At 25.6% G+C, this 18,039-nt stretch overlaps 5 protein-coding genes across 5 annotated transcripts, besides 2 other annotated features; 2 read left to right on the forward strand and 3 right to left on the reverse strand.

The window, feature by feature from the left end:
* The first annotated feature begins 421 nt into the window (after positions 1–421).
* Positions 422–597: a repeat region.
* A 76-nt stretch (positions 598–673) lies between these two features.
* Positions 674–1,003: a repeat region.
* A 315-nt stretch (positions 1,004–1,318) lies between these two features.
* On the reverse strand, positions 1,319–2,788 carry EHI_067960 (transporter, major facilitator family; the record flags this gene model as incomplete). Its single annotated transcript, XM_651682.1, has 1 exon — positions 1,319–2,788. The coding sequence occupies one exon, from the start codon at positions 2,786–2,788 to the stop codon at positions 1,319–1,321; it is 1,470 nt and encodes a 489-aa protein (XP_656774.1).
* A 316-nt stretch (positions 2,789–3,104) lies between these two features.
* Positions 3,105–13,221, forward strand: EHI_067970 (chorein, putative; the record flags this gene model as incomplete). Its single annotated transcript, XM_651681.1, has 2 exons — positions 3,105–3,401; positions 3,478–13,221. 2 exons carry the CDS (start codon positions 3,105–3,107, stop codon positions 13,219–13,221), a joined length of 10,041 nt encoding a protein of 3,346 aa, XP_656773.1.
* Positions 13,222–13,352: 131 nt separating this feature from the next.
* EHI_067980 (uncharacterized protein) lies at positions 13,353–14,141 on the reverse strand (the record flags this gene model as incomplete). Its single annotated transcript, XM_651680.1, has 1 exon — positions 13,353–14,141. One exon carries the CDS (start codon positions 14,139–14,141, stop codon positions 13,353–13,355), a length of 789 nt encoding a protein of 262 aa, XP_656772.1.
* Positions 14,142–16,048: 1,907 nt separating this feature from the next.
* On the reverse strand, positions 16,049–16,834 carry EHI_067990 (hydrolase, carbon-nitrogen family; the record flags this gene model as incomplete). Its single annotated transcript, XM_651678.1, has 1 exon — positions 16,049–16,834. One exon carries the CDS (start codon positions 16,832–16,834, stop codon positions 16,049–16,051), a length of 786 nt encoding a protein of 261 aa, XP_656770.1.
* Positions 16,835–17,028: 194 nt separating this feature from the next.
* On the forward strand, positions 17,029–18,036 carry EHI_068000 (DnaJ family protein; the record flags this gene model as incomplete). The annotated part of the gene is made up of 1 exon (XM_651677.1): positions 17,029–18,036. One exon carries the CDS (start codon positions 17,029–17,031, stop codon positions 18,034–18,036), a length of 1,008 nt encoding a protein of 335 aa, XP_656769.1.
* Positions 18,037–18,039: the final 3 nt, after the last annotated feature.

The following is an 18,039-nucleotide window of genomic DNA, read 5'->3' on the forward strand; positions in this document are numbered from 1 at the left end:
TAATGAACTCGCTGGTTGTGTGTCTTTCTAAACTAATTCACTGATAACAGACTATTTGAATTATTGTTGTACAACATCACTTATTTTATTTTAGAGACTTTCTCTTCAAAATATTTTGTATTGTTATATTTTATAAAATACGTCAATTCCATATTTCTTTATTGACATATGGCGACATCAATAACAAATCATTTCTTAAATCATTTCTTATATTTTTAATTTTTTTGTGTCATTTAATCTCTAATGAAAATATTAAAAATCCTTTAATTATTTTATTGAATTTTTGAAACATTTACTTTCTTTAATAATTTTTTTCAAATAATTAATTATATAAACCTAAATAGGTTTTATAGCCATTTTTATTTATTTTGGTATTGTTCATTCCTTCGTTTATTTTTACTGTAATATTGATTGAAAGACTAAAGGTGGCAACGTCTGAAACAACACAACACACAAACACTAATACATTTCATGTTTTGACTCTCTCTGTTATTATCTGGTTATGATGGTGTAATTGAATAAAAAATGTTTTAGTTAATGTTGTAAAGGGTGCAACAATTTATTATGGTGGAATATTACATATTGTACTTTAAGAATTGATATTAATAAAAAAAGAAATTAAGAAATAAATATGGAGGTATTAACCAAGGAAAAGGATTTGTAATAGTGTGGATAAGACTAAAAGAAAATTAAACATAATAATATAGTGGAAATGAAATAGTCTCTTCTCTCATTCATAAAACAAGAAAAAAAGAAAAAGAAAATGTTTAAAATTAAGACAGAAAATAAACAAAAGAATAAAAAGAAGAATTAAGCAGAAGAAGTTTGAAAAAGCTTAATAAGAAGAAATAAAGTAAAGAAGTGGGTTTCTCATTTTGCAAGAAAAAGTTAAATGATAAGTTAAAGAAAAAGATTACTCTTTTTTAAACAGCTCAGTGATTAATCTCCGCTAAACTAGGAAGAATAAATGAAAAATCTATTAACACTTAATTAACTAATTTTTCTGTTTATTTAAATTAACATTAAATTAATTTATATGAACATTTTAATAAATAATACTTAAAATGATGACTATTGTTGATAATTTGTTACTTTCAATAATTGTTTTTGTATCGTTTATATTGTTTTTTTATATAATTTTTTCTTATGACACCATATGTTTTTTTATTACAACTTTCTGTGATTTATTTCATATGAATTTCAGAATTAATATTAAAAAATCTAATGAGTGAAGCTAATTAAATTCTTTTAAATACTTAAAAGTAAATTAACTATTAGGTGTTTTCTTAAAAATAATTTAGTTTGTTATTTTTCATTCTTAGTCTGTTTCATTTATTGAAGCAGTTTTATATTCCTTATTTTCTTGTGGGATTGTAGAATTACTTTCATTGACATGAGGATCACTAGAAATACTAACTCTTTTTGCCTGTCTTTTTTTATTGATATAAGTTAATATATGGTACAGAATCTCAAAGAGAATCATAACAACAATCATAATTGCAATACAGAAATAAATAGTTGCAAACACATTAAATGCTTGAGACAATAAAGCAGCAAATAATGGTAATAACCCATTAGATAATGCGGCTACACTTTCACTAATACCTACAAACAAACCTTTTGATTTTTCACTTGCTCTTAAAGAATAATAAGTTGATGTTTGATAACTAAAACCAGCAGCAATCCCAGCAAAAAATGAAATCACGAAAATGACATAAGGATTAAATACAACTGTTAATAATATTAAGAATAATGTAAATACTGCCATTGCAATTAAAAACAGTGTTCTTTTATACGTCCATTTATCAGTAATACTCATAGCAACAAATGTAAGTGTTTGAGCTATGTACATAATACAAAAATTAATTGATACAAAATTATCTTCAGGACTACCTTTCATTGGAATACCAATTGATTTTTCATCAGCAATTTTAATGTATTGGTTTGTAACAACTGCAGATGTCCCAAAAATACCTAATTGCATTAAATACCCCAAAAAAGTATATGTTTTATTTTTTAATTGTTGTTCAGTCCATTTTACTTTAATTGATTTATTTGGTGTATTTTCTATTCCAATTACTTTAACAACATCAATTGGAATTTCAACATCATCTTTATTATTGTTTTCATTTGTTGTAACTGTTTCTTTTGATAGTGGATCTTCTTTATTACCTTTTAATTCTTCTTTTTCTTTTTTAATTTTATCTCGTAACCATTTAACATGTCGATAAGGATATATAATTGCAATAATTATATTAATTCCAATTGAAATATACAATGATGTACTTGACCCTAATGAACTTTTAAGTGTTCCTCCAGCTGCATATCCAATAGCTTTACCAAATGACCAACATACAGCAAATAACCCTGAATTTCTAGCTTCATGACCAACACCAGCTTCTTTACCTACAGTCCCTACAGCAGCAGGCCAAAATGTAAATGCTGAAAGTGCCCAAAATGCAGCAGAAAAATAAATTGCTATTTTACTTGATGGCCATATAGCAACAATAGCTTCTCCTATTGTTAGAAATACCATTGACATTCTAACTACTATAAAGGGACTTATTCTATCTGCTAATTTTCCACCAAATGGTGCAAGAATTGCATAAATAACAAAACAAATTGTTTGTAATAAAGCAAGTTGAACTGAAGTTGCCCCTTGTTCATTAAATAATAATGGAACAACAATCCAATAAAAAAAACACGAAGCATCATATAAAAATGCAACAAGTAAATGTCTTGGTAAATTATCAAAAGGAATTAATAGATATTTAATGTATTTATGCATATTAATTCTTCACAAAAGATTTGAAGTTCATTTTTAAAAAAAAAAGATTAGATTGAATTGGAAGTTTTTAGATTAATTCCATTTTTTTCTATAGAAACTATTTTCTATTTTTATATTGATTATTTTATTTTAAATTGCTATATATAACTATTTTTTTTTAATTTATAAAAACGAAACAAAAAATGTTATTAACCAAAACAAATTTGAAAACAAACAAAATTAAAATCAATTTTTTACTTCAAAAAAACAAAGAACTATAAATAATTAATCAAAAAAGTTTGAGACTTTAAAGAATTGATAAAAGAATTAAATATTTATGATTTTAGTGTTTGAAGGAGTTGTTAGTCAAGTCCTGTCAACTACATTAGGTAATTTTATTGAAGGACTAACTTCTGACCAATTGAAACTTGGAATTTTAAATGGACAAATTGAATTAAATAATTTAGAACTTAAAAAATCAGCATTAGATTTTCTTAATCTTCCTATTTCTATTACTAGAGGTGTATTAGGAAATTTAAAAGTAATAATTCCATGGTCTGATTTATTACACAAACCAATAGAAGTAGTACTTAGTGATATTGTTGGTTTAGTAGAACCACAAAAGATCTTTACAGTTTGTTAAATCTATTTTTAGTTCAACAATAACAAAAAAAAAATTAAAAAGAAAAAAATAATAATAACAAAATTAGTATAATGAAGAAAAGGCAAAAGCTGATAAAGAAAACGAAAAAAAAATGAAAATTGTTGAATATGAAATTCAAAAAGCATTTGAAGAAACAAAAAATCAAAGTGATGGATTTGTAACTCAACTTATTGGAAAAGTTATTGAAAATATCAAAATTACAATTGAAAATATACATTTTCAATTTATTAGACCAAATAATCAAGAAAAAGCATTAACAATTGGATTTTGTATTGAATCAGTTTTAGTTAATTCAATTAAAAATCCAATTATTAAAGGAGTACCAATATTCAAATATAAATCTGTTGCATTAAATAACTTTAGTGTTTATGTAGTTCCACAACTAAGTATTATTGACTTTAGTCAATACAACACTTTGCATTTTATTCTTTTAATGAGGTCTTTAATCATTACACCATTTAATAAACAAAATGGTTATAAAGAACATCTTCTTATTTCTCCAACATCTTTTGAAGTTATTGCTGCAATTAATATTTCAAAAGGATTTAAAATTGAATATTCTAAAGTACTTGGTCAAGTAAACATTACTGATATGAAAATTTCATTAGATAAAACACAATATATTGAACTTATATCATTATTAGATATGTTTTTTGAATATGGAATGTCAACTAAATATCTTAAGTATAGACCTCAAAACTCTCAAGTTAAAAAAGAACCAAAGAAATGGTGGAAATATGCATTTAATGTTATTCTTGAAGATGTTAGAAAAAAGAATCAACCTCATTGGAATGGTAAAGATAATGAACATTATATGGAATTATATAAAAAATCATTAGGATATACATTTTTACCAATAATAACAAAAAATGAAATTAAAGAAATGGAACATTTAGAAAATAATATGGAATTAGAAGAAATATTACACAATAGAGAACATTCTCGTTTAGAATTAAATACTTTTCTTAAAGAACATCCTGAATATAATAAAAAGAAATCTTTTATAGAAAGAATGAAAGAATATTTCTTAAGTTTTTTTATTAAACAAGAACCTTCTTTTGATACTAAAACTTTAAATAGTATTGGTGAATTTACTGTTGATCCAAATGGACTTCATGGAGAGCCAGCAGAATATGAAAAAATGAAATTTGGAATTTGGCTAAAAAAGCTTCAAATTGTTTTAACTGAAGATTCAAAAGAAATAATTAATATTTCTATAAATGATATTTCTGCAAAAGCTATTATTCGTCCTCAAGGATTATTGTTATGTGCTGATGTTCTTGGATTACATATCTGTGATAATTCAATTCAACGAGCTTGGAATAAAGTACTTAATAAAGTAACTGAAACCCCATTAATTCATACTATTATTGATGTTCAACCACTTGACAAGAAAGTCGATTTAAGAATAAATGCAAATGTTCAACCAATTGATATTATTCTTACTAAAGAATTTATTATGAATATCGCTCATTTTGCAATACTTCCTAATCCATCCTCTTTAGCTAAAGCAAAACAATTTGCAGCTGATAAATTTGCTGATACATGGAATAAAGTCCAAGAAACAACTAAAGGTATAAAACTAAATGATAATACTTCTCAAGTTATAAAACGTCAGATATTGGATATTTCTGCAAATGTAATTGCACCTAAAATTGCAATATTACTTAATGGAGATGAAGAAAAAACAAAATCAGTTCTTATTGATTTGGGAAAAATTAATATACAATCAAAATCTGAAGAAAAGTATGATGTATTTGACATTAATATTAAAGATGTTTCTGTATCAAATCAAATGGTTTGTTCAAAGGAAAATCTTCCAACTGAACATCAAAACTATTTAATAAAACCAATATCTGTTTTTATTCAATTTGGTAATTGTGTAAATAAAACTAAAGAACTTCCTCAAATAAAATTAAGTACAATGGTTAATCTTATAGGAATAGAATTTAGTGTTCAAAGGTATCAATATTTAATGGAATTTGTTCCTGTTTGGAGTAAAGGATGGGAGAAATTATCACCAAATAAAATAGAACAAAATGAAATAATTGAAAATGATAATGAAATGGAAGAATATTTAAAAATACTTGAAAAAAGTAAAGAAGAAGATTTTAAAGCTATGAGAGTTAAAATTGATCAATCCAAATTAATGTTAATTGAACTTGGAATTCAAAGTGTAGAAATTGAATTAAAACAAAAAGAAGATGAAACAAAGAATATTTTTAAGTTGAGTATTGGTGATATTCAATGTTGTATTAATCAAAGTTTATTTGAAATGGACATTCAATCTCAAATTGGAAGAATTAAAATTGATGACTGTATTGTTAATGATGGGAAATCATTTATTATGTCGAGTGAATATTATAATAAGAATCAATTTATAAATGCAAGTGTTAATATTAAACAAAAAGAAGCTATTAATTACAATGGAGTTGATATGGACATTCAAGCTCATATTGAAGATTTACATATTGCAATAAGACCAGAGACATTGGGACAATTAACTCTTGTGGCACTTGGTCTTGTACCACCATCAACAAATGAAAAAACACAAAAGAATATAAAAGATAGTCAAGAAAATAACCAAAGAATAAAAGAAGATGAAAATGAAAAAGAAAATGAAATGATAGAAATTGCTGAAGAATATAAATTAAATAAAAGTCATGACAATAAAACTTCTAGTCTCATAGAAAAATTACAAAAGAGAGATACATTAAAGATGAATAAAAAGATGATAATTAATCTTTCTATTAGAAGATGTGGTATTATTGTATTAAATGAAGTTAAAGAAGTTATGAAAGCTGAGGTAGAAGAAATTACTACAGGAATTGATATGTTTAATTGGGGAATGAGTATTAGAAGTAAAGTACAAAATGTAGTTATTGTTAATATGATTACTGAGCAAATAGAAAATAAATATTTATTAAAATACACACAAGAACAACCATTAGTTCTTGCTAAGATTAAAATAAATAATGCAATGAAAAAAATAACAATCGGAGCTAATATTAATAGAATTAATATTATTTTTGGATTGTCTTTAATTAAAGAGTTATATGCCCCATTTAAAAATGAAACATTTATAAAAGCAATTCAACAAAGTCAAGAATATGTTCCAAGTATGGAAGAACTTCAAAATGAATATATCCAACAACAAAATCTGAACAATACTTATAGTCAAGGTATTGTTTCATTAAAAAATAAAAATTGGAGACAATTAAAACCTCAAATAATGAAAATTCAATGTGAAATTGCAGGACCTTCAATTAAGATTCCAATAAAAGATCATCCAATAAATTGTATTGAATTAAATCTTGGTAATTTGTATATAAAAAGTAATGTTATTAATGGTGAAAATATTCAATATAATGAAGAATATTATACTCCAAATATTGAAAATATGAATATTGAAATTAATTCTATTACATTAACGACGTTTATTGATAATCATAAAGCTTATATAGTCAAAAATGTGTGTGTTATGACAAATATACTTACACCAAAATTCCCTGATTTTTTCACTGATGAAATGAAAGAATTTCTTCCAGTTATTATTAATTGTTCAATAAGTAACATTGAAACATCAATAAGTTATAATCAATTAAAAACAATATTTGACTTTGTTACTTTCATACAAGAAAATATTAAATCAACTTCAGAGAACCAAACAACAAAACAATTATCAAACAAGAAAGAAACTATGGATGAAATAGAAATTAAAAATAAACAATATAAAGAATGGCCTCCATTACCACAACAGAAATTAAAGATGATTATTGATATTAAATTAAGTACAATAAGTTTATTATTACGAAAAGAGTATGGAGATTCAGAAAATGATAAATTAATGTTGTTAGGTATTAACAATCTTAATACCAATATAAAACAGTCAATTAATGAATTTATTGATATTAATACGATTCTTGGAAATGTTATTATCGACGACCTTAGAACAACCCCAAAACCTTTACTTGTTAATAGAGTATTTGGAACAATTGACAACACTAATTTATTAGAGCTTAAATTCAAAATGTGTCTCAAAGAAAATTACATTTCTATTGATCATTTTACTCTTGACCATTTAACATTATGTCTTTATCCTGAGTTTATTGGAGATACATTAACATATATAAATTCAATAATTGAACTTTTACCAAAAGATGAGACAAACAATGAACAAATAAAAATTCAAAATGATAATTATATTCCAGTAGATACGCTCCTTGAAGCAACAACAATTAATCTTCTTCAAAAAGTCGAGTTTGATGAAAGAATGGCTAAGCTAGTATTTAAAGAAAAGAAAGGTTTAATAGACAAATTAAAGACTAAAACAAATAATGAAAAAACAGAAGATCATATTAACGATTTGACAATTATTAAATTAGTTGAATTGATTTATAAACAAGCCAATTTTACTGATATTAAACAAGAAATTGTAGTTAATGATAAATTAAAAGAACTTACGTTAAAACAAATACAAGGAAATGAATTGGTAAAATTTGTAAGTGAAAAATTACAATTTCCTAATGATATTGTAGTAATGTTAATGAATGAATTATATAATCTCAAATTAATTCTTCGATCTGATGTAAGAGAAGAAAATATTTTTGAAAATGGAGAAAGAAAATTCATTATTAATCCTTCAGTTGAAGAATATTTTAGTACTTTAAAACAATCAAATTTTGAAAAAGACAATCAATTAAATGTTCCTGAATATATTTCTCAAACTCAATACAATTTATTTGTCCATGGTGAAATTAAAGGAATTAATATGATTCTTATTGTTGATCCTTATGAAGAAAAAAGTTCTTACATCAAAGCGGGTATTTCATTAGTAAGTGATATAAAAATGAAGCAAGGAAAGAAACCAGTACTTAGTGCGAATATCAATTTAAATGATATTGACCTTCATCGAGGAATTGTTAAAAATCTTATTCATAAAGAAAGAAATAATGAAATTATTTCAAACACATTAAAAATGAACTTACTTATCAAGTTATGGAATGAAGAAAATAATGAAATGTGTATTGTTACTCATATAAATACATTAAATGTTATGAAAATATTCATTAGTTTCAATGATATTCAAACTATTCTTTCTTTTGTTGACAATTTAAATAAATCTATCTTAATAACTCAACAACCAACTTATATTAAAAAAGAAAGTGATGAAGATACTGTTAGTCAATATTACCAAATTATTCCTTCTATGAAAAAGAAAATATCAGCAGATATTTCTATTCAACCAATAGAAGTATGTCTTGTTAATGATTTACAAGGAAGAACATTGCCACTTTTACTTACTAAAGTAAATTTACTTACAGCAAGTGCCTTTATTGAAGATGATAATATTATCGGGTCTTTAATTTCTTCGATTCAAGTTGATATGTTTAACCATCTTCAAATGAAATATGAACCATTAATAAAAGAATTTCCAATTCAAACTAAAGTTTTCATTAGTCCTGTTTTTATTAGTCAAAATATATTTACTGATATTTCTATTGGAAATATTCAATTAAATATAAGTCATGGAACCTTAACATCAATACTCGAAACTGTAGGAATTTTACAAAAACATTCTCAACAAGAAACTTCATCAATTGCCTATGTTTCATATCTTAATGAAACTGGAGAAGAACTTCTTCTTACAAATCAAGAAGAAAAAGATACTATTGTTTTGGAGAAAGACAAAACTCTACCATTACTATTTGACTTTGAAAAAGAAAATAATATTTCATATGAAGATTCAACTGGAAGAAATCTTATTACTAAGGCTTTCCAACGAAATATTGTATTTAATAACTATTTATTAGAAACTGATGTTATTGTATCTAAAGCACCTAAAATGTTCCATTTTAATTCAGAAGATAATAAAGAAAATATTGGTCCAATTGTTTCAGAAGTTATTACTCGCAGTGATGGAACAAAATTAGTTTATATTCATGGGGATGTAATTATTAGTAACAAAACTGATATAGATTTTGACTTTTATATTAAGCATCAATTAATATCAGTTTCAAAACATAGTGAACGGTCATTACCCATTCGTTTTAGTAGAGGCGACTTATATATGAAAGATGGAAGTAATGAACAAAATGGCATTAAAATAGGAAGTATTGATGAGTTGATTGCAAAACAATTTACTAAGAAAGTAGAATTAAATCAATACTCTCCAAGTAAAACAGTAATAGTTAATATACAGTTAAAGAATAGATTTGAAAGTCCAAGAGATCAAGAGCTTAGAATCGAAATTATGCCAACATATACTATAGAAAATAAACTTCCATATGAAATGAATATTGGAGTTAATGGAGAAATTTTATCTATTCCATCTAATGCAAACGTTGAGTTATATCTCAGTAAACGTCAAATTATTTCAGTAATGTTTAAGACATTTGAGTCATCTAATTCTGTTGTTCAAGGAAAATATGAATTAAAGAGTGGTACTTCATATGTTGAAGTTCATGACACATCCAAAAGAAAAGGATATTTAATGGTAGAACAAACAATAATGTATAAACATGCTCATATTGTGTTTTATGCTTCTAGTTTCATGTTTAACTATTCTAATCAACCACTGTTTTTGGCATCTAATGAAATAACTGGAAAGAAAGAAATTGTTGGACTTCCATCAGATGGTATTGCATGTAATGGAAAACCATTTGTTATGTGTTTAATTAATTTAGACCCTAGTTCAAATAAAATTCATATTAAACCAAATGACTACAATTATGGAGATCCATGTCCATGTACTGAAGTTGGATTTAAGAAAGTTGTTGATTGTAAACAAAGTAATGGAAGTATAAAATCAATCCGATATGAAATTGAGTTAGGCAAACAAGGATTTTCAAGAACTCGATTTATTAAATTGTTTAATAATTATATTTTCTGTAACACTACACAAAATACAATTAAAGTTAATGCTGGTGGAGTTGATAATATTATTGAAAGTGATAATGGTATTGAAAACGAAAATGAAAGAATTTCAAAATGTTGCAAAAACCTTATTATTGGAGAAGGTGAACGAAAATTCAAAATTGAAGTTAATGAAGGAGTTAGTATTGCGTTCCCATTAGATGAAGTTGCTGAATATCCATGTAAAATAGGAGGACAAGGATATGATATATCTGTTAAAAACTTTAAACATGCTACATATATTTCAATATATGAAAGAAAAGAAGGAGCATCTCCATTTAAAATTATTAATAACACTAATACTCAATTTACTGTTATACAAGATGGAATTAAAGAAATTGTTGATGAGAATAAAACTATTGATTATTATTTACCAAATCCGTTAAAAGAACCTAAGGTTAATATATGCATTAAAGAAAAGGAGTGTATAGCGGTTGACTTAAATAAAATTAACAAATACTATCGACCTATAGATGGTGTTACTGTAAAAGTTATTGTTAGAAATGGAACAAGAACTTTGTTATTAAGTAACAAGAAAGAAGTGAATAATAAACTAACAAAACAAAATATGAACATTATTGCAAATATTACTCTTAATAAAACTGTTATAAATCTATCAAATGATTGGCCAGACGATATGTTGTGTGTTACATTGGATAAACTTTGTGTTAATACATTACTTACTTCAGATCAAATAAAAGTTGTATTAAATTTAAATGATATTCAAATTGATAACATGACTCTTGGATCACCTTATCCAGTTTTATTACTAACTCATAAAGAAAAGGATTCAAAACATCAAAAACAAGCTCTTCATATAACAATGATTAAAAGAAATGTCACTGACTTATCCACAATTGAATTTGAATATTTCACTCTTTTACTTCAACAACTTGATGTCATGATAGATGGCGCTTCTGCGTTTGATTTATTAAATTATATTTCTTCATTACCATTAGAACAAGCTCTTCCACCATCTAAAGTTGTATATCAACCATATAAAATAGAAATTCCACCTGTTTCTCCACCAATTTATTTATATTTCAAAGACTTCCAATTACAACCAATGAAATTTGTAATCACATTTAAATTAGGAAGTGGATTGGATGTATTGCCATCAAATGGTATCACTACAATTATCAAGACATTTGGAAGTATGTTAGGTAATTTAGACCATTCACCATTACCAATAAATAACTTTTTTGTATCAAACTGTTATGAAAAGACTGACAGGTTTGTGTCAATGATTATTAACCATGTCTCATTCCAAGTTATAAAGAATTTATATCTTCTTCTTGGATCTGTTGATTTCTTAGGTAATCCAGTAGGATTAGTTTCAAATGTTGGAAGTGGAGTTAAAGCCTTTTTCTATGAACCCATTCAAGGATTAACCGTTTCACCAACTGAGTTTGCTTATGGAATTGGAAGAGGATCAAAAACATTGATAACAAACACAGGAGCTGGTATTTTAAATAGTGCAAGTAAGATTTCGGGTTCTTTAGCATCTGGAGTTGCTAATTTAACAATGGACGAACAATATATGAAAGAGAGACAAAGAAAAATGAATAAAAAAGAAAAAGGATTTATTGGAGGATTAACCAATGGATTAAGCAGTCTTGGTAATGGAGTTATACAAGGTGTTTCTGGAGTTGTCATGGATCCAGTCAGAGATACCAAAAAAGAAGGAATTGTTGGACTAGGAAAGGGAATTGGAAAAGGATTAGTTGGATTAGTTGCAAAGCCATTAACAGGAGCTGTAGACTTAGTGTCAAGTACAACACAAGGTATTGCAGAAACAATTAATGGAGATGAAGTTGAAGAAAGAAAAAGAGATCCTATTATTTATTGTACGAAAAAAGGAATGAGAAGTTACACTATTAATACTAAAGAAGGTGAGACTGTTGAAGGAAAAACTCATGAAGAATGTATTAAAAAGATTTGTATTAATAATAATGAAAATTATATTGACCTCATAGAAACTGAAGATAACAAAATTATAGCATTAACAAATAAGAGGATCATTATTATGGATTATTTCCATTTACACTTTATTGATGAAATTGAATTAAGATATATTAAAGACATTTCAACAGGAATCAATGGAATTAATTTAAAACTTAATAATGAACAAACAGTATTTATTCATTATGAAAAACCAACGTCTTGTCTTATGTTACAAACAAAGATTAAAGGGTTAGTCAAAAATGTCCCAAAAACTTCAGTTAATGAACAACCAAGATTACCTATAACCCAAACACAAAAAATAGAAGATAAATCAAATAATTCAAACTTATTAGAAAGTCAAACTGAAACTATATCTGATAGCACTATTATGAAAACACCTTCTCAAACTACTGACAGTAGTTCAATAATCAATTCAATAGATAGTGATTCTTCTGTTACTGGTAATGTTTCAATAAAAGACATGCAACACCCTTCCTTTGATTTTGCTGAAGATCATGTACAAGAAGAACTGTTACAACTACCACATTTTATTTTGAAAAATAAAGAACAAAGAAAATCTGAGAAACAAGAAATTAAAGAGGCAAAAAAACAAACGAAAGCAGAAGAAAAAGCAATTAAAAAACAAATGAAAGCAGAAGAAAAAGCAATTAAAAAACAACTAAAACAAGAAAAAAGAAATTCAACTCACAAAGATAAAGTAGACACTCAAGACAGTTCATCTAATGATAGTATTGTTCGTACTGATGGAACTTCTTTAATTAGGTCAACATCTTCATCAAGTGAATCAATAAGTTATGAGTCTCAATCATCTACAGAAGAAGAAAAGAAGAAAAAACGTTCATTGTTTAAAGGAATCAAAAATGCAGTTGGACATTCTTCAGAAGATAAAAAGAAGTTTGGAATTTTTTAAATTGGATTATTAAATGATAATTAATAAATTTTTTATTTAAAAATTATTGATTTAAAATTTATAAACAAATAAAGCGATTAAAAATTAAAAAGGAATTAATTTGATAAAATTAGTTCTTGTACATTTATTCTTTAATTGTCTGTAGTTTCACTTAGATTTGGGTCTATAAACTCAGTTGGCTCTTTGTATAAACTAGACCAATTTGAATGAGAAGGATTTTGGAGAGATTGATCTATTGTTCTTGAAATCTTTTCAAGGTCTTTATTTGATGTAGTTTGTGAAATAACAGTTTTCATTAATTGCATTGTTGGTTTAAGAGTTAGAGTGTAAGGAAGAACATCAAAGTCATTTGATGATGCTTGCTCAAATAATTTTTTATGAAGTGAGTCAAGATAAAGTACTGTTTGTTCTTCTTTGAAACCTAAAAATCTATAATCTGTCCCATCAAAAATAACACAAGATTCTAGTCTTCGTTGGGAAGGTATTTCTGAATTAATTGAACAAGGTTTTACTGTCCCTTCTTCACAATTAAAAACAAGGTTAGAGTGTATTATTGTTTCAATCATTTGATTAACTTCAACATTTTTTATGTATTGAGTAATTCTACGTTCTTGGTCAGTTTTACCATCACCTACTTTTAATTTATAAGCAATACTCTTTACGTCTTCAAATGAAAAAATTATTTCACCATTTGGTGCAAGTATTTTCTGAATATGAAGAAATGGCAATAATGATTTTACTTTTACTTTCTTTGGTCTTTTCAGTATAATAGTATATCCCATACTATTTAATAAAGATAGATACCCAACTGCTCTTCTGTTCTCATTCAAAATACTTAAACTTTTTCTTTCAATTACACTTTTCCTTGAACTTATTTTTTTCTCTGCAGGTTCTTTTGAGCCTTCTGATGACTTACTCATACACAGTATAAGTGTTTAGTTTTGGTTAGTTCCTTAGGTTTTATAGTTGTTTGTGATGTTTGTAAAAAGTTTGTTATTCTGATTCATTGTTGAGTGTTTTGTGGTTTTTATTAATTTATTTTATTTACTTCTTATTGATTCAGATCATCACACAAAAATTGTTTGGTAAAAATTATATTATGATTATTATTCCTATTTCTTCTCTTTCTAAAACTCTTCAATTAAAAACACTAAAATTATTATTATTCTTAATATTTGTCATATAAAACACTTTTCTCAACTTTATTGTTTTTTTTTTATAATAATTGCCTGAAAAAAAAAAGAAATTATTGTTGATTTGTATTTTCAGAATATAGTGTTATTTATAATGAACATTTTTATTCCTACTGTGCTAAATTTTAGTAGAGCAATGTGTATTTATTATTTGAAATTATGTTTTTGTGAATAAAACAAATGTCAGTAACTTAAATAACATTTTTATTGTTTTCTACCAAATTTGAAGAGTTGAATTAATCTAAATGATAAAAGTATTCATTAAAATTAAATTCTTTTAATAGTAGTCTTATGAATTAGACAAATCTTACTTGAAAATAGACTGATGTTATGTTATCTAAAATGAAACAAAATAAATATGAATGACATATATGTATGGTAACTAAAGTACATAATTCATTCTACATTTGTGTTTATAACCAATACCTTAGTTTTCTAAGTCATTCTTATTGAATTGTACTTTTAATACAAATACAAAGAAAGAATTAATACTTTATTTCTTTGACCGAGAAATATAAAAGATTTAGAAAACTTAATTATCTTAATTTTACGGTTTGTTGACGTTTTTGGATTTTTTTCTAAGAATATGTGGTATATTGTTATAAACTCTAGAATTTTAAAACACAACTTAATGTAATAAATCACATAATAACATTTATCTCCATATTTATAATTCTCATAACAATCAACAGTATGTATTAAAGTAATAATAAAGTTTAACGTCAACAAAAATTGTCTTTTCCTTAAAGAATAAAAAAGAAAAGTTCGTTTTGGAATATTTTTATCATAAATCATAGTGTTCTATAAAAAGATTTCATAAATTTATTAAGAATGTATTAAAATCATCATAAATTATTCTAATCAAATCTTAAAAAAAGAAAATGAAACGAAAAGAAGAACCGAAGAATAAAATTTCTGAACAATGATAATCAAATTAATGAAAGGCTGAATTACAAAGCAGTAAATACAACTAATTACAATTTTACTAATTCAATCCAGTTATTCTCTAATTCTTGTGTTACTCTTGGAGAAAATGAATTAATAGGACTCATAGAATCTTCATGAACAATTTCAAGTTCTTCTATACAAAACTGGACATCGGCTTGTTTTTTTGTTAAACAAAGTTTCCTCTTTGAGCGTTCTATTTCGATTTCACTAAGACTAGGAAAAAGACTTATTAAATCTTTTTTATCTCCATATAATAATCTTGATGTAGGGACATAAGGTTTACAATTAAGAGTCATATGATGTTCCATTACAGATATTATGATTTGTTATTTTTGAGTTTTGAGTTTTCTACTAATTTGAAAAAAATTCCATGGTGAAGTTTGAGTGAACTACTAATAAGCGAAATCAAAATATATTATAATTTAACTATAACATATTATGTATTGAATTTTCATTAAGTTGAAAAGAATAATACTATTTTAAATGATAAAAATACCAATAAAAAGTGAAAATTTCTTAACCTCATCAAAAAAGAATCTTCTATTCTTAACTAAACGAATTTCCATTCAATTCTTTTACAAATAATGCAATTCAATTTAAACTATTTTCATTATAATAAAACTAAGAAACAATCATAAATTTAATGAATCTTTTTCTTGTTATAGATAATGATAAATTAAATTGATTTACAATGTGATTGTATTATAAGGGACATTCATTTTGATAGAATCAAAATCATTTCCTAAATGAATTTTTGCTCGATAGTCATTAATTTCTTTTAAATTACAATGAACAGTTATAATTTCATTAGATTCTTTAGCTTCTGCAATTTTTATTCCTAAATGATTGTATACAAAGGAATGTCCTTTATAAGTTAAGTTCAACCCATCTTTTCCAATTCTATTAGGACAAAAAACCCAACACCCATTTTCTATTGCCCTACAAGCAGCAAATTTATCAGCCACATTGAGTACTCTATAATTATAGTTAATTGGATTAATAATGATGTCATAATCATAATTATATCTTACGAACATAGGAAAACGAGTGTCATAACAAATTGTTAATAACATCCTAAACCCTCTGAAATTAACTATTATCTTTTCATGTCCTGCTTCTAATAAACTCTCACCCCCTAAACGATATAAATGAGTCTTATTATATTTAGCAATAACTCCATTTTCATCAACTAAAACTAATTGATTATAATATTTTTTATTTTCTTCTATTAATATTCCAGCGGCAAATCCACAGTGTTTTTGCTTACATTGATTTATCAACCAGTCAATAACACTTTGACCTCCATTTGGATGTGCTAATTTTTCTAAATGTTCTCCAAAACCAGTTGAAAAAACTTCAGGAAGTATATATAAGTCACTTTGAGTATCTTTAATTAATTTTTCAATGTTATTTAATGTTTGTTCTAATGTAGGAAATACATCAGTTTGAATTAAAGTTACTTCAATTGACATGAATAAACTGGAAACAAATTAACTACGTAGGGTTAAAAAATCCATTAAATTTGGAATTACTTTCAATTAACATATTCTCCATTTTAACAAATCAAAATATGAAAAAAAAAAACATTTTTATTTTTTCCAGAAAAATAAAGAGAAATTGAGAAAACCCTTAAAGAAAAAAATAGTGGAACATCTAACTCAAATAAATGGAAGATAACAAACAAAAAGCTATCAACTATTATGAAGTCCTTGGAATTTCTAAGACTGCAAACGAAAATGAAATAAAGAAAGCATTCTATAAAATGTCTCTAAAATATCATCCAGACAAACACCCTGATGACAAAGAATCTCTTGAAAAATTCCACGAGGTTCAACAAGCATATAAAGTCCTTCAAGACCCATCTAAAAGATATATCTATGATGAATTTGGAACTAAGTCAAGAAAAGAAATTAATGAAGAATGTGAAGAGGTTGATGAAAAAGATGAAGGAGAATTAACAATTGAGGCTATTGTATCTGCTATGAAAGCAATGGGGATGAGTGTTAATGAACAAGAGGCTGAACATATTTTAGCAAACACTAATTTTGAAGTGAATGATAGAACAGTAAGAAAAGGTGGATTACGTGATGAGTTAATCCGTTCTGAAAAAGAGGGGGTTACTTCAATTGATTTATCAAAACTTGTTATCCGTTCTATTAAAGAAGATTGTGTTGAACATATGAAACAATTAACTTCCATCAATTTTAGTACAAATTCTATAAGAAGTTTACCTGATAGTTTTGGTACATTGACTCAAATTAAAAAATTGAATTTGAGTGACAATAAATTTACAGAAATTCCAGCTTGCGTATTTAAGTTGAAAAATTTGGAGATTTTTGAAATGGAAAGAAATGAAATAACAGAAGTTACAGATGAGATTTTCCAATTAGAGAATTTAAGAAGATTAAATCTTTTCTCTAACAAAATCAGAAATGTACCAATTAGATTGTGTTTTGACCTTAAAAAGATTCAATCAATTGATATCTCATGTAACAATATTCATGAATATCCTCAAGGGAAAGAAGGTATTGATCTTATTACTGATGCTGATATAAAAACTGGAGCACAACAAGGGTCTTTAGTTGCACAATATTTTGCCTCTTTAGATAAGAAACCACGTCAAAAGAAAGAAAAAATAGAAAAGAGACAAGAGAAAAAAAGGTCTAAAAAGTGATAA

This window comes from Entamoeba histolytica, genomic scaffold (genome assembly GCF_000208925.1).
Source record: "Entamoeba histolytica HM-1:IMSS scf_1104750517335 genomic scaffold, whole genome shotgun sequence".
In the NCBI taxonomy this organism is placed as follows: domain Eukaryota; phylum Evosea; order Mastigamoebida; family Endamoebidae; genus Entamoeba; species Entamoeba histolytica.